This window comes from Hypomesus nipponensis, chromosome 12 (genome assembly GCF_054491055.1).
Source record: "Hypomesus nipponensis isolate SF chromosome 12, ASM5449105v1, whole genome shotgun sequence".
Taxonomy (NCBI): domain Eukaryota; kingdom Metazoa; phylum Chordata; class Actinopteri; order Osmeriformes; family Osmeridae; genus Hypomesus; species Hypomesus nipponensis.
The window spans coordinates 10,679,566-10,701,834 of NC_140372.1; the positions used below are offsets into that span (position 1 = coordinate 10,679,566).

At 45.5% G+C, this 22,269-nt stretch overlaps 4 protein-coding genes across 5 annotated transcripts; 3 read left to right on the forward strand and 1 right to left on the reverse strand.

Moving 5' to 3' along the window:
* Nucleotides 1-271: 271 nt before the first annotated feature.
* btla (B and T lymphocyte attenuator) lies at nucleotides 272-4,610 on the reverse strand. The gene is made up of 6 exons (XM_084668631.1): nucleotides 4,381-4,610; nucleotides 2,906-3,229; nucleotides 2,763-2,807; nucleotides 2,442-2,561; nucleotides 2,286-2,320; nucleotides 272-2,185 (listed from the first exon to the last, which is right to left on the reverse strand). Exons 1-6 carry the CDS (start codon nucleotides 4,457-4,459, stop codon nucleotides 1,844-1,846), a joined length of 945 nt encoding a protein of 314 aa, XP_084524757.1. The 5' UTR covers nucleotides 4,460-4,610; the 3' UTR covers nucleotides 272-1,843.
* A 526-nt stretch (nucleotides 4,611-5,136) lies between these two features.
* Nucleotides 5,137-10,091, forward strand: LOC146261060 (splicing factor U2AF 35 kDa subunit-like). 2 transcript variants are annotated; one of them, XM_084668403.1, is made up of 8 exons: nucleotides 5,137-5,228; nucleotides 5,588-5,675; nucleotides 6,600-6,666; nucleotides 8,705-8,754; nucleotides 8,927-9,025; nucleotides 9,139-9,272; nucleotides 9,506-9,598; nucleotides 9,771-10,091. In XM_084668403.1, the coding sequence occupies exons 1-8, from the start codon at nucleotides 5,185-5,187 to the stop codon at nucleotides 9,913-9,915; spliced, it is 720 nt and encodes a 239-aa protein (XP_084524529.1). In that variant the 5' UTR covers nucleotides 5,137-5,184; the 3' UTR covers nucleotides 9,916-10,091. The 2 variants fall into 2 exon arrangements, with proteins under 2 accessions (XP_084524529.1, XP_084524528.1); XM_084668402.1 differs by lacking the exon at nucleotides 6,600-6,666 and adding an exon at nucleotides 7,794-7,860.
* Nucleotides 10,092-10,541: 450 nt separating this feature from the next.
* Nucleotides 10,542-17,892, forward strand: cbsa (cystathionine beta-synthase a). Its single transcript, XM_084668005.1, has 15 exons — nucleotides 10,542-10,664; nucleotides 11,925-12,226; nucleotides 12,461-12,567; nucleotides 13,315-13,449; nucleotides 13,761-13,840; nucleotides 13,949-14,153; nucleotides 14,240-14,331; nucleotides 14,424-14,549; nucleotides 14,741-14,825; nucleotides 15,274-15,379; nucleotides 15,611-15,688; nucleotides 15,805-15,939; nucleotides 16,090-16,198; nucleotides 16,461-16,545; nucleotides 17,083-17,892. Exons 2-15 carry the CDS (start codon nucleotides 11,925-11,927, stop codon nucleotides 17,211-17,213), a joined length of 1,776 nt encoding a protein of 591 aa, XP_084524131.1. The 5' UTR covers nucleotides 10,542-10,664; the 3' UTR covers nucleotides 17,214-17,892.
* A 1,515-nt stretch (nucleotides 17,893-19,407) lies between these two features.
* cryaa (crystallin, alpha A) lies at nucleotides 19,408-21,989 on the forward strand. Its single transcript, XM_084668060.1, has 3 exons — nucleotides 19,408-19,942; nucleotides 20,630-20,752; nucleotides 21,639-21,989. Exons 1-3 carry the CDS (start codon nucleotides 19,745-19,747, stop codon nucleotides 21,846-21,848), a joined length of 531 nt encoding a protein of 176 aa, XP_084524186.1. The 5' UTR covers nucleotides 19,408-19,744; the 3' UTR covers nucleotides 21,849-21,989.
* The last annotated feature ends 280 nt before the right edge of the window (nucleotides 21,990-22,269 follow it).

The following is a 22,269-nucleotide window of genomic DNA, read 5'->3' on the forward strand; positions in this document are numbered from 1 at the left end:
TGTGATATTCATTTTAGAAGTTTGGACCTATCCATGTTTTATTTTCTTTGTGACATCATTTGAGTGTATTTTTCTCCTCTAGATGGCTCTGCACATCACTAAGTGCATGTTCTCCCTTTGCTCCAAACCACTAAAGCAATACGCTATGAGGTGTGCTTTAATACTGTAAGCTTTAGGTGACACTAACACAGACATGTTTTTATAGCCATTGGGCAAATCTGACAAAAAAGTCAAAAGCCAACACTTTAGTAAAAAACGGAACACTGTTGTAAGAAAACGTTTGGTTGTTGTTAGTCCCCCGTACATTGCATTAAAAAATGCTAATCAAATGGTTTTTTCACAGTTCCCTCACAAATACATTTTGTTTTTTAGAAAATGTTCCCGTTCTCTGATGTCATACACATCATTGTACAATGTTACATGACTGCACTTCCGAGCTTATGCAATAAGTGTGACAGTGTGTGTGGGCATGAGTGGGGAGCACACGTTCACACTTTCATAACCACAGTGTACAACCCATCTTGTCCCCCATGTGAGACGTGTCTTACCTCGCTTTCATGCCTGCCAAAATATCCACTTAGTTAGACACTGAACACACAAGGGTTTTGATTTACTTTCTTAATGGTTTATCTCTAACCCTACTTCCGGTATTTTAGAGCATAGACCACCAGTAAACCACCATGAAACTAATAGTAGTTTTTGAGAGACTAAAAGATGTACGAATCACAGGTAACAAAAGAAATTCATTGCATAGTTTCATTTAAGCTATTTCAAATGTATGGTTTTAAAATGTCCCTTAAAGTTAAGGGCTACTGAAAATAGTACTGAAAATTCTCATTTCCTGAAAGCAGTTCCAGGAGAAGTGAGATGGCCAGCACACGCAAAAGTCTCTACTGTACATTCAATTTACTTGTATGTCACATTTGTAATCAGACACTTTGATTGCGATGAGTTCCATTGCCATTATCTCATTAGTTAACTTAAGGCAAGTAAGGCAGTAACACATGCAAACATAAGCCTTAAAATATCTCTAGAATGACCACACCAATGGAAAACAACATTAGACTTTCATGTGTACTTTCATAGACCATTTTGACATCAATGTTGAGCCCCTAAGACTGCCGCAGCTGAAATTAGCGTTATGAAATCACTCATAACGCTAATGTAACACCCAGGCAAGTCTGGTAGATATTTGGTTAGCCTCCTTTGCTGTAAATTACCGTAAAGCAGCTGTAGAAATAGTAAGTAATCTAGAGCACCTTTGGCTTAATGTTTGCAGTTCAGGTGTTTGTGCATTGGTCTGAGATCAGTACATTCACAATCTACATAAATTAACATGATCATATTTATCTTCTACATATTGTACATTCACTTTCGTTCACATAAACATGTGTGAAACGTCGTTGAGACTCTCAAAGTTTCAAACAGGATATGTGGCTGTAAGTGCACATGTGGGTTAGGGTTTGTGCAAGGCAGGATCACATCCCAACAGAACCAACAAAGCAGCGAAAAAAACTGTCTTCATAAAACTCCAACACCTCAGTAAAACCATGGGGGCTTTTCATTAATCAGACAGCTCTCATTTCTGAGGTGAAACAGGAAGATTTACAGAAACAAGTTTGTCACAGTTTTACAGATTTTGCTCATAGTGCTGTTTGTTGGAACTGGGAATGTCATTAACCACCCGACATCATACGTTACACAAATGAACAAAAACATCTAAAAGGAACCCTGAATGTACAAAGACATCTACCGCAAACTGTGCAACATAAAGTAAAGAAAGCCATGTGCATCGGAGGGAGTTAAGTCAGTGGCTCAGCATGTTGTTGTGTTGGCCAGGTGTTCAATGTACGCGGATGGCTGCGTACTCAGAGCACTCCTCTTGGGGCCTCTGGGGCCGGCCTGTGGCCCCAGGAAGAGCCTGGTGGTCGAGTGCAGCGTACAGAAGACTCTCTTCATCTCTCTCCCTTTCGCCTGCCTTCCTGTTGCCCTGGTCTCTGTCCTCTGGCGCGGCCTTGTGATTGGCAGCGGGCCGGGTGGGAGGTGCTTGGGCGCGGGGGGGTCTCCTGGAGGGTGCGTTGTCGTAGATGGTGGGTACGGACTGACGGGGGCTTGCTCTGGGGTAGGGCTGGGGGCTGATGTCAGCGTGGGGCAATGCTTGTTGTGTCATTGGTATAGCCATGTACTGCAAATAGATTAACAACACTTTATTGTATACAATATTGTACCAAGATGCACATTTTGGCCTAAGACCACTCTTGTACACAAAAGGCTGGCCTTCTTACTTTATTTTCTGTTGGATCGGTGTTCTTTGGTCGACCTGGAACATGGGTAATTATTTAACATAATGCAAATATACTGAAACAAAATGTCAAAATATATTTTCCTGAGCAATCCTATTCATCCTACATATGACAACATTATGATGATGAGAGTTTTACCTCGACTTCTTTGCATCAATAAGATGGATGTTGTCATCACCACGACAACAAGCCCTAAAATCCCTACCGCAGGGTAGATGTAAGGCAAAAGCCACTCTAATTCAGGAGGTGGAGAGCTGTCTGTAAAAAAAATGGAGAAAAAAAGAATGTTTGTCTTCACACGCATGTTGATTAACAGCTTTTAGTTGAATTGACGTGTTCCATAGGCTTTTTCAGACTGGTAGGAAATACTGTGGTTCATGGATATCCAATATCCGTGTGCATAGATCTGTCTTTCCGCCACAGTCTGACCATAAGCAAGCACACATCTCTCTCGCTTACTTGTTTCATTCTTCTCATATACAACTGTGGAGATGTCTGCTCTTTCTGAAATACATCAATTTGTACCCAGTTACAGGGAGGTGTGGTGCTGATTAGATTAGATGTATGCTGTTAGAACCAGATGAACAGGAAACTCTGCTTACCTGAGACTCTGATCTTGATGCTATGACTCATGTCGGATATATATTGACACCTGTATTGACCTGTATCGTTTGTAGATACATCTTTCAAATTTAGAAAGGAGATCCCTGTGTTGCGTGTCAAATTCTGCCAGTGGGTTTCAGTCCGAGCAGATAGATTTAAAGGACTGCAGTTATTTGAATCATCCAGTTTACACCAGGAGACCACTGGTTGTAAGTCGTAGCAGAAGTCAACGGGGCACTCAATCCTCAGGTCCTCTCCAGATGAAGCGCTCATAACTGTATTCCGATGTACTCTAATCTTTTGTTCACAGTCAGCTTCTTGTGCTAGAGAGAATAACATAAAACAATGAACAGGATAAGGATACTAGGATGGTTGTTGACCAAGCAAGTGATTTTGTTATTTTAATTCAAATCAAGTTGATTAATAACGTATGGCTAAACTGTTAGTCAGGTAGTCTACACCATCAACAAATGATGACATATTGAACCTTCTCATTAGGAGAATAAGAAATTATATACAATAAAAACATGAATCTCTTGAATGTACAGTGGAATAAGACTAAGAGTGAAACTAAGGACTTGGAACAAGGTGATTTTGACAAAAGAAAGAATGCGTTATATTTTCCCCTCAGTAAAAGCATCCATGCAAAAAACATGCATTAAACCCTGATTAGGTCGTTTTTCCTCCTTCTGAGTGGGAGTGAAATTTGCATGAGACAGAGAAAATAGCCCTGTAGGAAACTAAGAAGTGTGCAGCATCACCTGTACTATTAGCAACCTGGTCTAACGGCAAACACAATGTGATCATCGCACTATGCAGCAATACACGTGATCTGATCACTAAGGGATTGTCTTCCCAAAGACATGCATGTCTAATGGTGTGAATAAAGTGTACCAATATACATATCTATCCACAGATCTTGGGTAGCTGGGCAACACATGGGCTACCCCGAACCACACAGGAAAACCACATGGCTATATCAGATACCTGTATTAGTTCAAAGTCCCATATGTCGAGATACTGTCATAATGAATGGCATTATTGATTCAAACGAAAATGTTCAACTTGTGAATCAAAATGAACGGAAAATATAGATAAAAAGAGAAATTCAGTATGAAAGAAAATTATATTAAAAGGAGGAATACGTTTGGAAAATTGTTTCATTTTTACACATAGTTTCTTTTCCTGTTCTTATGTTTACCTAAATGATATCTAGGCTATATATCTGTCCAGGGGTGGAGGATGTCAGTATGTAGCCTAATGCATGCTAGTCCTGACATCTAAGAATGCCTCTACCATCTTAAAATATGATTCCCTCTGATGACAACATTTTGTCTTTAGACTATGTGAAGGTGACACAATTGGCTGGAGTACAACTATTGCAATGCCTAGTGAAAGTTGTGTACAGACATAGGCCTACTTATACAACGTGTGTATGTGAGTGTGTGTAGAGAGAGAGTGTTGGTTAACTCACTGTAGATGGTCCAGGGGAACAGATGTACAACCAGGAGGATTAACAGAGGGGGCTTGGTCCAAAGCTTGTTGGGCCTCATGATATCTTCTAGTCCGCTGGTCTGGTTCCATTAACAGATGGTAGCCTAATAAGAGTCCAGGTGTGTTAAGGAGACAGCCTCAGCAAAACCGTGAATGACACCTTCCTTAAAATCCCTGCATTCACACCAGAAAAAGCGTAGTATTTGAATCTTAGTTCTACTTTTGTGTGTCACTACTTCCCCAAGTGACACACCTCATGTGTGGTTCCATACCTTCAGTTCACTTCCTCTCTCCCCAGTCTCAACTTTCCCCTTGCCTAACAATCACAAAGCATCATACCTCTTGTGGTCTATCAGATATTCAATCTCAAGAAGTTATTGCATCAAAACGAGACATAAATGTTACAGTCTTACCTAAAGAATGTATGACGAATGTAGAAATACAGCAATGTCTAAAATAGGCAATATTATTTATTGGGCAAGTTACCAATCTCATTGCTTGCCTATTTATTTATTATTAACTTATTTATGTTATTTTGCTACAATTTGTCACAGTAATCACCAGGGGCCCTTGAATTGGGCATTCTATTGCATTTAGAAAAGCCGTGTAATAACAAAGTTTACTGTTGTTTTGTCCATGATGCAATACTGTAATGGCAACTGATACAACAGCGCCCCTGTGAGAATAGTGAAGTTCAAGTGCTTCTGACGAAAAACACATTCCTGAAACACAGCAACTGTGTTTCACCGATGACGTTCACCACAATAAGTTTGACCAACCAAAAATGGCGGAGTACCTGGCGTCCATTTTCGGTACTGAAAAAGACAAGTAAGTTTTATAATTATCTATTTGAATTAACCATGTAAACCGATAAGCCATTTAGGTTCACTGTGATCACTTAATCATTGATTTTGATTTGTGGGTCCTATGAACGTGTCTTTTTTGCTCTTTGGGCAGCTGATTAGCTGTCATTGCTACCTCTAGTGCTAGCCAGCTAACGCGTTACTGTACAGCAACTGCAATGCTGCTACCAGCCTGCGACACAATGTGGCATTTGCGCCAACCTTTTATATCCCTGTTTGCGAACCAGCTAAGTTGCGTCAAGTTTCTCAAATATTTGTCCTGGTATGCTTCCTAACGCACACTCTCTCCTGCACACTCTCTTTTCCACACATCTCTTCTTCTAGGGTCAATTGTTCATTCTATTTCAAAATTGGAGCGTGCAGGCATGGAGACCGCTGCTCTAGGTTGCACAACAAACCAACTTTCAGCCAGGTAAGTCCCTTATCATAAATGGCATGAGGATAGTCCCAACTCATATAGGTAGCATGGCTTACAGTTTTGCATAGGAAGGTTTATTATGTCAACCCATGTATCAGTTCTTATTATAATGCATTTTTCGCCATTCAAAGTCTGCAAACTGGCATTCCTGGTTAACCATCTTACTTGCTTGAAAGCGGTGCCAGTTGGGCGTGTCTGTGTAAAAAAAAAGTAACTTTGTAGGACCACACTCGACAGGAATCACGTTTGATTCGCCGTTACAATGTCAGGATTGCATGAATCTCATGTATTTTGTCTTTGTGTAACAGCTTCTGCTGGAGGAATCAGGACATTATTTGAATTTCAGAGTTCTTGCTGGGGACAATGCAGCTAGTTTTTGTTAACCCTGTGTTTTGTTCTTTTTCAGAGATACTGCACGTTCTGTTGAGTAAAAAAATAGGATTCATGTTTTGCTTTGTGTTAAATCGTGACCATCAGCAGCATTTGATTATGAAACATATCTACATGCATTTTGGCATAATTTATCAGGGACAATTATGTTCCTGTTCCTCCAAGTATCCAACTGGATTGCGGAACACATGGACACATATAACACCCATCCTTTACTGGGGGAGATCTTTTGGGAATGAAGACACTGGCTACTTAGTTCACTCAGTGCTGTTCAACATCTTAGACACTTAGTAGTAGGGTTGTTAAAGGCAGCTGCAAAGGTGTTAGCTTTATCTCTCCAAACTAAAAACAGCTCACGGATAGTTGACAAGCCGTCGAGAATAATAATACATTTTAAAAAGGCATTTAAATTCAGTTTTAAAATTCTAGGTATTCGCAATAGTAACTCTTCATTGAAAAACTATGCACAGGGAGCTAAATCGCATTAAGGAAGTTGATCTGATCATGTTTTTATTCTTCCCTCTGCAGACCATCTTGATTCAAAACATCTACCGTAATCCCCAAAACAGTGCACAGACGGCCGACGCCTCTCGCTGTAAGTCCAACAGATTTGTCAGCCTCAGAGGTGCCAAAATCCCTCCTTCTTTCCCCATCCCATCCCCAAAATATAGGTCATGTTGCAGCTCAGCAGTGAGGGATTGCCTCAGCGCTGTTAGCAGGAAAGCCAACTTTTACCTTTCACACACTGGAACAAGTTTACTTTCAGATTTTAAAGTAGATTAAGCCTAGCCTACATGAAAAAAATATATAAAAATACAATCTTTAGATCTTTGACAATGGTTTATCACATGCCCAGGACTAGCTTACAGTTTAGTTACATTTCCTTAGTCTAAGACTGACACCATTCAGTTTTATACAACCTCTCACCCCTTTCCTCTAAAGGTAGGCCTCACCCATAAACTCGAAAACATCCATTTCTACCTTGTAATCCAGACTTGTCCGATGTGATCTCTAGCATACGACCGGCCTCGTTCGGACAGTAGGTACAAGCAGTGCTCAGTGTAGTCTTATGTCTTCCTTTAGTGTGAACAGTCGCTGGGGTTGAGCTCTCTCTAGCAGAGCTGACGCAGAGCCGCTCACCCAGGTAGGTACCGCTGTGGGTATGGCTGTGGCACTCCTCTGCTACACTCTGCTGATTTCCACTTCTGTTTCCTGACGGGGATATCAGAACCAGTCATACAAACCACATGACCGTGGCCTATTTTCGAGATGACCACCCTCACAAATGACGTCCGTTTGGATTTATGGTCACGGATGTAGTTCAGACCTCACTGATTCTGACGTACTAAAGTAACTGGCTCTGAGATCCTTGTGATTGCAGCTTCCTGTGACTTTGTGGCAGTATTTACTTGTAGTTTCCTCCACAGTGTCCGGTCTCTTGCAGTGACTCCCTCCATCGACGATCACCCAATGCCATTTTTCCTTCACAGCAGAGCTCTGTAGTTCAAGAAGGGGATGACTGCTGTAGGACAGGTCGCAGCCTACGAATCCAGACTGTTAACACGCACACCCGTAGCTGACGCAAATGTGTCCCCTCGTTTTAGGACAGTGACTTGAGGGTCCCTACCAATAATCTAATCTTACCTTTTCTTCCCCCCCACCCCACCTCCCTCTCATTTCTGCTTGACTTGTATCACATGCGTTTTGCGTTTTGTATTTCAGACCATTGCCCTCTTGAACATTTACCGTAACCCTCAAAACTCTGCCCAGTCTGCCGATGGTTTACACTGTAAGTTCCCCCTCATACGCAGGACCTTGCGGCATTGACTGCTCGTATTGTATTGTTCCATGCACATACCCACCCACACAGAATTGTCTCTCCCTTGCCAGGCAACCAAATTGCCCTGTTCAAAAGGCGTACTCTAGACATTTAGATGCAGAACCCTCGTTTCTGAAGCTCCACCATTGCCCTGTATTTTGATTTGATGGGACAAATGTGTGTTTTGATGATTCTTTAATAACCTTAAAGACCTCTATTGAATTTAGCCAGATTCAGTGTATGATATTTTGGTCGTTTTAATATGCTGGATTCACAGTAAATATTACCGTATAGTCATATTGCCTAATAGCACAAGAACATAGTTTTGGCTGAGGTCCTTTTCTCTGTGTTAAGCAGATGTGCTCAAATGGGCCTAGGTTCTTTCAGTGCATTCAGTTGCCTTTCTCATGATCAGTTAGCCTATATTAACAAACATGCATACTCTTCACCTGCTAATAACTGTTACATTGCTTAAGATGAAGTGTAACAAAACCACTAGGGGTCGACAATGTTACATATGTAAACATGTTTCATGCAGATCAGACTTTTCAGCAGTGTTGTACTGTTGCTGGATATAGTTGATTGTGTAGATGTGGATGTCAGTCAGTAATGCGTCACACAAATAATCTGGTGCTGCTTCAAACTGATGCTAAAGCCCTTTTTCACATTAAAAAAATGAAGTAAAACATAAGGGGACAACAAAAGCTCAGCGGAGCATTGTGGCTTCATTGTCCCACATTGCTCATACACATGGCGTGAGGATACTGGTAAATGTAGTCCTATATCAGTGTTTTGATCTGTTTCCTGCTTTCAGGTGCTGTCAGCGATGTGGAGATGCAAGAGCACTACGACGAGTTCTTTGAGGTGCGTGACCTCTGTGACACGTCCCCGAAACCAGATCAAAGGCCCTGTCACCACCCTTCCACAGCTTTCATTTCTGGATGTTTGGTCTAAATCTTATCCCTCTAAAATGTAGTAAAAATCTTTTTTTCTTCCCTGTATGAACGGTCTTCTCTCTTCCTCCTGGTCCCCGCAGGAGGTCTTCACGGAGATGGAGGAGAAGTACGGCGAGGTGGAGGAGATGAACGTGTGCGACAACCTGGGGGACCACCTCGTGGGGAACGTCTATGTGAAGGTGGCTGTTGGGGGGGGGGGGCTGCTGTGTTTAGAAGCCCTTGCGATGACCCATGTGTGACCCCTCTGGTTGTGACTTGTGCGTGTTGCGCGTGCTCTCATGTGCAAATGCAGTTCCGCCGGGAAGAGGACGCCGAGAAGGCGGTGATGGACCTGAACAACCGCTGGTTCAACGGTCAGCCCATCCACGCAGAGCTGTCCCCCGTCACCGACTTCCGAGAAGCCTGCTGTCGCCAGTATGAAATGGGGTCAGTGTTTCATCATTCACACCCCCATCACTGTCATTCTGACATTTACCTGATGGTTATAAAGTAGACTTGGGCCGTAAGTTGTTTGAGCATAGCGTGACAATGTTCCAAGTGAACGAGGGTAAAAAAAAAAAACGTTCTGCCAGCTGCCGCTTCAAGGACGGCAGCTGGGTACGAGACAGCTTTTCACACGCACGTCAGTTTGAACCCTTTACTACGCCTGTTGTTCACAGAGAGTGCACGCGAGGTGGCTTCTGCAACTTCATGCACCTAAAACCCATATCACGAGAGCTCCGTAGGGAGTTGTATGGACGCCGCAGGAAAAGGTACAGAATTTCTGGAAATGTGTTAAGTTTTGGGCCTGAATGACTACTTTTCCAGTAGTATTTCGTAGCTGTCCAACCATAAAGGCTATTGCACTTAGACTACAGAAGTAATTCGTGCCAGGCTTTCATCCCAGCCTTGGTACTTCATTTGTCTCAATTTTTCCCTCATCAGGCACCGCTCCAGCTCGCGTTCGCGAGACAGGCGCTCCCGGTCCAGAGACCGTGGTCGTGGTGGCGGCGGTGGTGGTGGTGGCGGTGGTGGACGGGACCGTGCAAGACGGAGGTCAAGGGACAGAGAACGTTCTGGAAGATTCTAAATTTAAAGCCAAGATCCGTCCCATCTATACCTTTACTCCTCTCTCTTCATCCTTCCAGTCCCATCCCTCTTGGTCCTGTTATGAAAATTGTTAAATGTTGCAGCCCGATTTTCTTTTATTTCTTTTTTTTAAAGACACAGGTGTGATTCTTTCTTAATAAAACATCTTTGTAGTGATTCAGTATTGGGTCCCATTTATTTTTGCTATGTTGTCTCAGTTAGTTGTACTTCTTGATATACAACTGGCTAATATGTTTCTCCTGAGATGTTTTAATTATCAAAGTTATGCCAGCATAATTAGGGCTTGTTTAAATTCTATTATTATGTTAAATCAATAAAGGGATAGTAGTGCTCTTTCATCAAAAAAGGAATGTACAAAGTCATGATGAAATGTCATGCTTTTAGTTCATGTATACGGCCAGTTTTCACTAAATGATCTGGTACCTAATGTGGGCATTCCAGCAACATTGTAAACCAGAAGAAGTTCATATTGACATAATTGCGTTTGTTTTCACAAACGTCTGCACTGACTTCTCCTCTCCCTTGGTTGGATAAGAAAAACCAATAGACGCCCATGCCGTAGCCAATCAGAGCCATGCGGAAACCTATCTTATTCTCTAGCTAATTGGCCAATCGTTTTTTTAATCTTGTCAAAGTTTGCGACAAATGTTCGTTTTCGTCCTTAGTTCTATGAACGTCCGGTTACTCTGGACCACAGCTCTCGTCCCCGGGGCTCATTCACTCATTTAGGTAAGTATTTCTAAGAACTGGATGATTTCCACGTGTTCTAGTCTTGTAAGATATTTTCTAGTAGTGCAATGTATAAAGACAATTGTAAAAGTTGATTGTGTCAAAGTTTAGTGCGTTCATTTCCCAAACATAAACTATAATTGTAAAGGGGACAGATCAAGCCTACGTACAACGTTGTTACTTTAGTAGCCCATGTGACTTTCTTGCAAGTTGCTTCAAGTTCTTGACAGCAAACCGTTTGTCTTTGGTCCAATGAACCGATTCTTGATACCCTGACAGATTAATGCTGTTCCTCATGGATACATTTACTTTATATTAATTCACTTCTCCTTCAGCATGTCGGAAACAGTCTATTTTACAGTTTCAAAGGTCCTGCTGCTTTCCCCCAGTCAGTGATAAAACATTTCAGTATTAAACAGCAAGCGTGGGCATTAGTTCATTTGTGGTTGTGTTGTAATTGAGTCTTATCATAAAGAGTTCATGCCAGTCTTGGATTGGTATTACTAAACACTTGTTTTCACTTCTCAAATCAAGTCACTAATGTGCAAGGATATTATTTCTGCCCAGTGTGGAAAGAGGCTCCAGCTGAACAGTTGCTTAGTATTGTACACTATATCATCAGAGGTCATCTCATGTCAATTCAAGCATAAGATTGCAACCAAATGGAATGAATCATCTATGCTGGGATAGCACATGGCCATTTACGCTATGGAAAAGTATTTTGTACTGTACTTTATGCAAGTCAACTTGTTAAGGGAGAGTATAGTGTTACTAGCCAGCCACAGTGTGTGTGGAACGATACCAACAGCAGCCACTCCCAGAATTCCATTCAGCTTCTTGGAAAGCGACCTTTCTGGCGTCCATATTCACGACGGCTCCTTGTTTGACCTTTCACTGTGGCGTCCAAATGTTTTACGTCCATTTGAGTGCTTCAAGTTACTCCTTCCTTAATATAGTGTAAGTGTAGCTCAGTGTGTGTGCGCTCCTGTTAAATCATGTTGACTGCTAATGATGTTGAGGGGTTTCATATAGCCTTATTTAATAACTTCAATGCAAATTGATGATTGGGCAGAGAGGAGCTTTTGGAACAATGAAAATGAATGTTTGGCCCATTGTTTTGGATGTTTGTATTTATTTTTTTGTATTTATTTTGTACTGAATTGCGTGAAACAAAAACAACGGCTAATTGGAAAGATTACCGATCACGTCACTGTTAACTGATAATCTATCTTTTTTTATCGTTCACCTTCCTTCCACCAGATGACCATGCCTTCAATTCCCTCCTCCAAAGAAAGCACCCTGCCGAATCCCGCTGGCCCTGGGTGCCCCCATGCTGCCAAGCTGCGAGCCCACACCAACGGTGATGTTAAGGGAGTCAAAGTCCTGGACGGCCCCTTCTCTCTGTCCTCCATGGCTGAGGTAGGGGACGGGGACCTGCCCGTCAGGCTGAATGTGGGAAAGGCAGCTGGCGAGAGGAAGTGGATCCGCCCCGACCTTCCCAGCAAGTGCACCTGGAGGCTGGGCGCGTCGCACGCCGACTCCCCCCATACCCACCCACCAAAGTACGACTGGGCTACTCACCCCATATGTGTTAACCTTTGTTTTTATCTCTCGTGAACTGAAATGCACTTTTGACACAACACAATGTTGGTTTGCCCCTCAAATGAACGTCCATAATCTTTTAGATAAGAGAACCTAAAAATGCGTTATGTGGAAAAATGGATAGTTCATTTATGACTTTGATGTTAGCTCTGTGCTGAGTGTTGACTGTGTACTTTCCCCCGGCCCCCTGCCAGGACTGACCACCCCAGTATCCTCCCAGACATACTGCGCAGGATCGGAGACACCCCCCTGGTGCGCATCAACAAGATCCCCAAAACCTTTGGCCTCAAATGTGAAATCCGTGAGTTCCTCATGATGGTAACCAATCAGATGTCCCCAACTGTATTTTATTTGGATGATGGGAGTAAAATGGAACTGTGAGACGGCAGCACTGTTAAGTGAGGCGGACACTCTTGTACGTGATCTCTCTGATCTTCATCGGAGAAATGGGGATAGCTTGAGACAGTGCCCATGTCCAGGGCAAACTACGTGACTCGCTTGCTTTTCTCTCAAAAAGTTAGAAGGAAATCCCACAATGATAAAAGCTTGCCTTGACCCAAAGGGCTTCTATGGACTCAGACAAAAGCCTTCCTGCTTAACATTCAAATGTCTTGATCTAGTAGTCATACTACAAAGCTGTTACACATGGGCTACCATGACGAGTCGTGATTTGAACGGCTTTGGATTAACTAGCTCTAGGAATTCATGTGAAATAGATTTCACTCTAAAACCTTTTTTACTAGCATTTGAGTAGATTTTGGAAGCCAAATGATATTGTGTATGGTACCATGCACAATAGATTTGGGAGCTGGACCGGCTAGTTATAGCTTAATGAAAGGACATTTGTGGAAAAAATATTTTATAATCCTTTGGAGGATTATTGAAGGGGGGACAATTTGGCAGTAATAGTTGTTTGGGGTAGTAGACATTTCCCACCAGTTTCGTGAAAGAAACATCGCTTTACTAGTATATTTAGGACAACACATGATATCTGTTTTCCTAATGTAGTACGCCTGCTGGTGTGTGTGTGTTGTGTCCGTGCGCACAGTGGCCAAGTGTGAGTACTTCAACGCGGGCGGCAGTGTGAAGGACAGGATCAGTCTCCGCATGGTGGAGGATGCAGAGAGGGCGGGCCTCCTTAAACCTGGAGACACCATCATAGAGCCCACCTCTGGGAACACAGGTAACTACGACTCTGTGTGCGTGTGTATTTATTTAGATATGTGTGTTTGTGTACGTGTGTGTATATTTATGTTTGTTTATACACCCTTAGTAAATGTCTGATTTCTCAGCTATTTCAGTGCTCTCTAAGTGTGTGTGTGTGTGTGTGTGTGTGTGTGTGTGTGTGTGTGTGTGTGTGTGTGTGTGTGTGTGTGTGTGTGTGTGTGTGTGTGTGTGTGTGTGTGTGTGTGTGTGTGTGTGTGTGTGTGTGTGTGTGTGTGTGTGTGTGTGTGTGTGTGTGTGTGTGTGTGTGTGTGTGTGTGTGTGTGTCAGGGATCGGCCTGGCCCTGGCCTCTGCTGTGAAAGGCTACCGCTGCATCATCGTCATGCCTGAGAAGATGAGCATGGAAAAGGTGACATCTGTCTCATGACAAATAGGACTCCCTAGTGTAAATATCCTGCTTTGAAATGGTGTAGTAGTAGCCAGTTGATCATTTTGGTGTGTGTGTGTGAGTACACAGGTGGATGTTCTGAGAGCCCTCGGGGCCGAGATTGTCCGGACACCCACGAGCGCTCGCTTCGACTCGCCCGAGTCGCACGTGGGCGTGGCTTGGCGTCTGAAAAACGAGATCCCCAACTCGCACATCCTGGACCAGTACCGCAATCCCAGCAACCCCCTGGCCCACTACGACACTACCGCTGAGGAGATCCTGGAGCAGTGTGATGGTGAGGTTTGCCGAAGGGAAACCTTTATCATGGTTTTGATGTGTCGGAGCTCATTGCGTTTCCTTCCCGGGTCTACAACCCGCCAGGCAAGGTGGACATGCTGGTGGCAGGTGCCGGCACAGGTGGCACCATCACTGGCATCGCCCGCAAACTGAAGGAGCGATGCCCCAACATCAAGGTGAGACCCCTAATCTGGAATGTTCCATACATTTCGATGACTCATGAGGTATTTTTTTTCCTTCTTACAAGCGTGTGAATGTGTATGCGTAGATTGTAGGTGTGGACCCTGAGGGCTCCATTCTGGCCGAACCAGAAAAGCTCAACAGGACCGATAAGACCCATTACGAGGTGGAGGGCATCGGATACGACTTCATCCCCACCGTGCTGGACAGATCTGTACGTGGCAGATACTGGCAGACGCGCTCTCTCCTTCTCCTCACTCTCTCACACACACTCACTCACGCCCTGTCTCACGCAGTCAAAACACATCGCCTGCGATTTTTCTCCAGAGACACAGTGTACCTGGAGAGTAACTGTTGCCTGTCCAAACACAACGCGTCCACGCTCACAGTGTGTGTTTGCCTCAGGTGGTGGACAGCTGGTACAAGTCCAATGACGAGGATTCCTTCAACATGTCCCGCATGCTCATCAGAGACGAGGGGCTGCTGTGTGGTACGCTCTCCTCTCCCTCTCCTCCTCCCCCTCTCCCTCTCCTCCCCCCCTCTCCTCCTTCCTCTCCCTCTCCTCCTCCTCCTCCCCCTTTCCTTCTACTCCTCCTCTTTTCCTCCTCCCCCTCTCCCTCTCCTCCTCTCCCTCTCCTTCTCCCCCCTCTACCTCTCCTTCTCCCTCTCCTCCCCCTCTCCTTCTCCTCCTCCCCTGTCCTTCTCTCCCTCTCCTCCTCTCCCTGTCCTCCTCCCCCTCTCCTTCTCTCCCTCTCCTCCTCCCCCTCTCACTGTCCTCCTCCCCCTCTCCTTCTCCCCTGTCCTTGACCCGGGCTATAACGGAACACCCGGTTTAGCCTGATTTGGTCACATAAACATGAATTCAAAGGTGAAAGGGAGTGTGTTTCTGGAGGAAGAGGAGGAGTGGCGTTTGACCCGTCTCTGTCCCTCTGCCCCAGGGGGCAGCTCAGGCACAGCCATGGCCGCGGCGGTCAGGATGGCCAGGGAGCTGAAGGAGGGCCAGCGCTGTGTGGTCATCCTGCCAGACTCCATCCGCAACTACATGTGAGGAGCCGTGTGTGTTTGTTTGTGTGTCTCAGAAATTGCGTTGTGGTGCAATGAGAATTACGACATGACAAATGCTCACACTGGGGTCACACTCGTTTATGCGGACTCCCTGTGGCCTTGTTTGGTATTGCAGCTGTCGCGTCAGATCTCGGTCTCAACTGATCTGCAGCCCCATTAGTCTATGAGATGACGCATTTACCAGTGTCATGTCTCTGCATTCATTCTTAGGTCCAAGTTCCTGAGTGACAAGTGGATGTTCCAGAAGGGCTTCCTGAGGGAGGAGCACATCATGGTGTCCAAACCCTGGTGTGTGTGTGTGTGTGTGTGTGTGCACAGAGAATGTGTTTGTCCTCTAAAAGTGTGTGAAAAATGTAGTAATACATCATGATTTGAAGTACCGTGTGTGTGTGTTTCACTCCCAGGTGGTGGAATCTGAAACTGCAGGGTCTGAACCTGTCGGCCCCCCTGACCGTCCTTCCCACGGTCACCTGTCAGAAGACCATCAAGATCCTGAAGGAGAAGGCGTTCGACCAGGCCCCTGTGGTGGACGAGGCTGGGTAGGGTGCTCGTGATCAGGGATCACGTGTGGGGCGCGTTCTGGACTTGTTGTTTTTGTATTTTATCGATCCAGTGGAGTTCAACTGGGGCTTGTGTACTTTGGCGTGGGTTCATCGTACGCTGACATGAGTTTGTGGGTGTGTGTGCAGTTTGATCCTGGGCATGGTGACCCTGGGGAACATGCTGGCCTCTGTCCTGGCTGGGAAGGTCAAGCCCTCCGACCCTGTCAGCAAGGTGCTCTACAAGCAGTTCAAACAGGTCGGTCACTGGAATCCTCATAAGTCCTGGTGTGTGTGTGTGTGTGTGTGTGTGTGTGTGTGTGTGTGTGTGTGTGTGTGTGTGTGTGTGTGTGTGTGTGTGTGTGTGTGTGTGTGTGTGTGTGTGTGTGTGTGTGTGTGTGTGTGTGTGTGTGTGTGTGTGTGTGTGTGTGTGTGTGTGTGTGTGTGTGTGTGTGTGTGTGTGTGTGTGTGTGTGTGTGTGTGGGTGTACGCATGTTTTGAATCTTTCTCCCTCTCCTCAGATTCGTTTGAATGACAACCTGGGGAAGTTGTCCCGGATCCTGGAGATTGACCACTTTGCCCTGGTGGTGCACGAACAGATCCAGTGTGAGTCTCTCTCACACTCTCGCTCGAAGGGATGAGTACACTCTCCATCCAGAGTACATAAACATCTCTATTTAAACTGGTGTTCCAGGGACATGTGTGCGTCTGGCTGTGTGTGCTGTTATGTAATAGCAGGTCACTGTGCAAGTACACATGGTGAAACGCCAGCATCAGAGTTCAGTAGTCCAATAGTATCACGGTGATCTAAGCAGAGAGTTTCCAGGTGCCTTATCCCCACCCTCCGTCTAGTCCAGTAATGGCCAGAAGAGGCAACTCGGCAAACAATCTCACACACACACACACACACACACACACCCTTGTTTGTTTGTTTCCACATTGGCTCCAGCCAGCAGTAAGAAATGTTCCACAGGCATTGCGTCATCTCTGCATGGCTGAGAGGGTGCGATGTCGGATGCCTGTAATGCCTCGATCGTGACGCCACACCAGGCCGGCTGGGTGTCAGCGTTCGAGTCCAGGTGCGGTGCGTCTCTCTTCCACCACCCTTCAGCCTCTCCCTCCCTCCTTCCTCCCCTCCCACAGACCTAACAGACGGCTCCCCCAGTCTGAAGCAGATGGTGTTTGGTGTGGTGACCGCCATCGACCTGCTCAACTTCGTCACAGCTCGGGAGAAGAGGGAGAGGTCCTTATCGGAGTGCGCCGAAGAACCGTGAAAGGGCGCGTAGTGCCTGAACGCTGCACAGGACCCACTCACAGACACACAGGCAGCAGTACTGTTAGTGGCTGTGTCAAATAGAGGGTAACACCGATGTGTCATTATCCGTTCATTTGCTTTCCTGTCTTGGTTGTCCTTTCTCGTAGTTGATCTTTGATTCCTATAACAATCATGTTATTGTTATGTAGGTATTATAAGAATACAGCTTAATACAGAGAAGGCTTATACAATAGGAATCTTAGCTTGGGTTATTAAACAAGCTTTTTTGGTTATTAAAAAAGCTTGACATATGAGTGTTTTGCTGCTTTAAACTGTGAATTTGATTAATTTAGCCCTTTCTATCTGTATTCTCTTATTGAAATTAGATTTGCATATTCATCTGTCATATTCACCATATAGCCATATGGTATAAGTTACAATACACCTAATAAGTTTGAAGAACAGACCTCGAAAACGTTATCTTGTTAACATGAACTGACTTCAACATGAACATCTATAAATCTTTTTGGATGAAGTTATCCAATTGGGATCTGTAGGACTAAATGGAGCAAGGGTATTGAGATCATGTTGGTTGTCCTGTATCGAATGCTGAATGTATCGCACAGAAAAGTCTTAATTGATGATTCACTGTCAATAAATGTTGACTATTATGGGATCATTAAATTATTTTTAATTTACGTTTTCTTTTGTATGTTTTGTTTATTGTTGCTGGTATTGCATGACGCTGTACTTTGTTAGCCTTGCTTTATGATATATTTCAGATCGGCATAACTATTAGTCTGTGCAAACTATGCCCGCATGAAGGTCTCTTTTATATTATGGAATCCTTGTAAATTGGGTCTTGCAGCAGTTACACATTATTGCCACAAGGGGGAGATGAGAGACTTGCAACAGATGAACTTCAACACAATATACAGTATTTTTTGGTTGTAGGCTGGCATATTCTGAATAAATAGGGCACTACTTAAGGCCTGCTTTGACTTGAATGTGTAGAAAGCTTTGAATCTGTTGTCAAGACGCCAAGACATTGGCCAGATTATTCACTGTTATAAATAAGGAGTATTTAGTCTGCTGTAACATGTGTAGAGCCCTTGAATGCCTTCTAACCACCCAGACAGTACAGAAGACATGAAACAACTTGAATGCCCTGCTGCTCTGGGGTCTCTCCATCCTATAGAATCATAGAAACGTTGGTCCTCAGGTCCTCATGAAACAACCGTAGCTGACAAACACAGGCCCTGCCCGGTCAGCCCCTGCCTGCTCTCAGTGAGCACCCTGGTGTAGTAGGCCTGCGCAAACTCCTCTATTGTCCACCTCATTGAGAAAAAAAACTCTGCCCCCAAACATGCTGACAGGGCTCAAATCCAGCCAGGGCCTAACCCCTTCTACGTCCGGCCCCCTGTTTTACCCCCCCCTGCCCTTCCAAAAGCCCTCTACCAGCCCCACAATGCCCCCTAAGCGCTGGCTTGCCCCTGGCCAGGCTGGTTGGTCTTGGCACTGGGGTCTGCGGGCTGGAAAAGGGCCTGGCTGGTACTTTGGGTAAGCCTCTGTACTGGCGTGGGTGAAAGCCTGGTGGGATTAAGCTAATGCAGCGGTGAACGGTCGCGGCGGGAAGTCACCGTGAGCGGGATCAGAGCCATGGGAACTGGTGGTGCGCTGGGCGTGGTGCAGACTGTTTGGGTGTGGACTCCTTTTCCATGAATGTAGCATACCTCATTATAGATACAGACAGAGCTAGGTCATGTCCTGTAAAGGAATCACGCACAGCATCTACTACACAGTACATACAACCTCTACGAAATAACCAAGGTCCCTGATGTTTCAACAGTTCACCCTCAAGTCGACTCTGCTCCGTGTTTTTGTTGTTGTTTTTCTTCCCCTCAAAGCCCCGTCCCCGACATTGTAACTAAACATATCTTCCATCGAACCACAACAACACCGTCATGTCATAATGGCACCCTGCAGCCCGTGCTTGTGTGTACACAATCATGCATTCTTCATCACCTGTCCACCCTCCTCTGTCTGACCTCCCTCTCTCTCTCTCTCTCTCTCTCTAACTCTCTCTCTCTTTCTCTCTCTCTCTCTCTCCGTACGTTCTCCGCTGTCTTCATCCCACTCATCAGCGCGGTTTGTTTTGGCAGACCCTCGGCGACCGCTGGCACGGGGTCCCGCTGCGCCCCTGCCTCCCGCCGGGGGGCCAGCATGCGTGGCGAGAGGGTCAGCGTGCACCCCGAGGATTCTGCTGACTGGGCCCATCCCACCATGAGATAATGCCATTCCAGAGAGATCTACTCTAAAGCCCCTTTTTCTGCCCCTCAGGTATATAAAGAGAGGGCGGCTGCAGGAGAGAGGACACACGCCACTTGGGACCTCCGCTCGCTCTCACGGCCTTCGCCTCTCCTCCTCTGTCTCCGCCACCTTCGCTGCACGCCTCGCACCGAGCTAGACCCCGTGCCGACCGCCATCCAGCAGCCCAGCTAGAACCTGCCTAAGCCCCAGCCCAGCTAGACCCAAGCCAAGTCAGACACTATGGATATTGCCATCCAGCACCCTTGGTTCAGACGCGCTATGGGCTCCCTCTACCCCGCCCGCCTCTTCGACCAGTTTTTCGGAGAGGGAATGTTCGACTATGACCTCTTCCCCTACACCGCCTCCACCATCAGCCCCTACTACAGACAGTCGCTCTTCCGCAACTTCATGGATTCCTCCAACTCTGGCATCTCTGAGGTAATGCTCTTTATGGAGCTCCACTTTCTCCATCCAAAACACTAGAATAGGCCTTTGGCGGCCTCAGGGAGAGGGAAAGATAGAGAAGATGCAGTGCCTTGGGCTTTTGAATTTAAAAATCAGATTCAGTTGAAGGAGATGTATGTGTTAACTTTGTTTTTAGGGTTGCTCAAAAAAGTCTCAGATTTGACTGTTGTTGGAGGAGATGAAAGTTGAAAACCTGGGGGGTATACATTCAGTCAGGTCTGCAGCCATTTTGTACTAAAATATACTAAATAGACTAACTAAAACAGAACAGAATCAAATATACTTGTCCATCCAGAATGGAAACAATATGGGGAATCATCTGGTAGTAGCTATTGATGCTAGCCTCGGCGTATGGTTTTATCAAAGTCAACCAAACTGTCACTACAATGCAAAGCTATAATTTCAAACAGCAGCGACAGCAAATAGCAAACAGCCAGCAATCATTTCATCTCTTTAACATGTCCCAGCAGCAGGATTCAAACAGTCGAAACCTGCAGTTAATCACAAGTTAACTAACTTTTATATGAGCTACAACACAAAGCTTTCTGTTTGTCCATTTGACAGATTCACACCCAATCTCCTGCCCACCTTGACATTTGCCCTTTTGCCGTTGCTCTCACTCTTTCATACCCTCTTTCCATCTCCATCTCTGTTTCCCAGGTGAGATCAGACAGAGACAAGTTCAGCGTCCACCTGGACGTCAAGCACTTCTCCCCAGATGAGCTCAACGTGAAGATCACCGACGACTACGTGGAGATCCAAGGCAAGCATGGAGAAAGACAGGTGAGCGCCACCCTTTAGTGTGCGTGTGTGTGTGTGTGTGTTGTGTGTGTTTGTGTGTTAGAGACACAGAGAGAGAAGAAGAGATAGAGAGAGAGAGCAAGAGAGGATATTGCCTGACAGCTGTCAGTTACAGACATGGTTTGGCAGCAGCTGATGTAACAGAAGCAGCAGACAGTGTCAACACTGTTTGTTGTCAAGTCAGTGAACAGGCCCCAGGGCTAACCATCCCCCAGTCCAATTGGACATACACATGCAATTACAAGTTTATTTAAAATCCCAAACTATTTATTCTTTTAAATAGAACATTTTTACACAATGACCCCCATGACATTGTATTTTAACCTGTGGTCCTGTACATTTTATTAACCTTCTCACAAAACATATAGCTGGGAAATGCTTGTGGCAGTCTGGTCTGGAGCCAACAGGAGGCAATTTATCAGGTCATTTCATTTGCCAAGCCCTAAATGCAAAGGCTATTTTGATTATGCTGAAGTACTTTATTGGTAAGGTATTTGGGTTCACATCAATGTAGGCCATTTGTTCCTGGTTTCAGTTTATTTTAACGTGCCATGTTCCTCATGGGACAAAGAGTGAGAGACGCGTTGAGGAAAACAATAGCGATTTGGGATTTTTCTTGCGTCATCTGTGCGTCATTACCCATAAGATTCCGAGAAGTCAGAGTTTATTTGTTCAGCCTACAAATAATCCAGGCTAATCTGCGTATATGAAGTTAAGTTTTCCTCCCAAAACAAACGCAGCTGAAAATGAAAGAACAGAAGTGTAAGGGATCTGTTGAAACACATATGACCGAGACACCTCTAACCGGACACAAAATCCCTGACCACTCTCTCCTTGCAAATCTTCATGTCTCTTCCCTCTTTCACAGGACGACCATGGTTACATCTCTCGTGAGTTCCACCGCCGCTACCGCCTCCCCTCCAACGTGGACCAATCAGCGATCACCTGCACGCTGACCACCGATGGCCTCCTGTCCCTGAACGGCCCAAAGGTCAGCGGGGGCAACGAGTCCGGCCGCGGCGACCGCAGCATCCCAGTCACCCGTGACGATAAGCCTAACGCTGCCCCATCCTCCTAAGTGGACGCCAGCCGGCGACCAGGTGGAACCATGGAGGGCACAGGGGGTGGCAGAGGGCACGTGCAGGGGCTTCTCTTCCAAACAAAGCAGCCATGCGGCTGGGGCCTGGCGCGGGGGTGCACACCCTCCCTACCCCCCTCCCCCCTCCAAGGCTCCACTCTACTCCCTCCCCCCCCCCCCCCCCCCCCTCCAAGGCTCCACTCTACTCCCTTCCCCTCTCCACCTCCCTCTTCCCCTGACCCCCCACCCCTAAAGGATATCAGTGTTTTTGTAGCCTAATATATTCTCCTTCTTTAGATGATTCTAGAACATTATGATAATATTAATATTCTTGTTATGATTATGATGATTCACTTCCCATTAGGATGGATAAAGAGAGGGGTGGTTGGGGGAGGTGGGGCAGGTACCTTTTAAGGGTTGA

Excerpts from the sequence above, each read along its gene's own strand:
- btla (XM_084668631.1), bottom strand. The coding sequence starts at position 4,459 with ATGAGGCCCAACAAGCTTTGGACCAAGCCCCCTCTGTTAATCCTCCTG. Across the intron at positions 3,230-4,380 it reads GTTCCCCTGGACCATCTACA|CACAAGAAGCTGACTGTGAA; the intron begins GTGAGTTAACCA and ends TATTCTCTCTAG. Across the intron at positions 2,562-2,762 it reads ATATGAGAAGAATGAAACAA|ACAGCTCTCCACCTCCTGAA; the intron begins GTAAGCGAGAGA and ends TTTTTTTTACAG.
- LOC146261060 (XM_084668403.1), top strand. The coding sequence starts at position 5,185 with ATGGCGGAGTACCTGGCGTCCATTTTCGGTACTGAAAAAGACAA. Across the intron at positions 5,229-5,587 it reads TTCGGTACTGAAAAAGACAA|GGTCAATTGTTCATTCTATT; the intron begins GTAAGTTTTATA and ends CTCTTCTTCTAG. Across the intron at positions 8,755-8,926 it reads ACTACGACGAGTTCTTTGAG|GAGGTCTTCACGGAGATGGA; the intron begins GTGCGTGACCTC and ends TGGTCCCCGCAG.
- cbsa (XM_084668005.1), top strand. The coding sequence starts at position 11,925 with ATGACCATGCCTTCAATTCCCTCCTCCAAAGAAAGCACCCTGCCGAAT. Across the intron at positions 14,154-14,239 it reads GATCCTGGAGCAGTGTGATG|GCAAGGTGGACATGCTGGTG; the intron begins GTGAGGTTTGCC and ends ACAACCCGCCAG. Across the intron at positions 15,689-15,804 it reads ATCATGGTGTCCAAACCCTG|GTGGTGGAATCTGAAACTGC; the intron begins GTGTGTGTGTGT and ends TTTCACTCCCAG.
- cryaa (XM_084668060.1), top strand. The coding sequence starts at position 19,745 with ATGGATATTGCCATCCAGCACCCTTGGTTCAGACGCGCTATGGGCTCC. Across the intron at positions 19,943-20,629 it reads CCAACTCTGGCATCTCTGAG|GTGAGATCAGACAGAGACAA; the intron begins GTAATGCTCTTT and ends TCTGTTTCCCAG. Across the intron at positions 20,753-21,638 it reads GCAAGCATGGAGAAAGACAG|GACGACCATGGTTACATCTC; the intron begins GTGAGCGCCACC and ends CCTCTTTCACAG.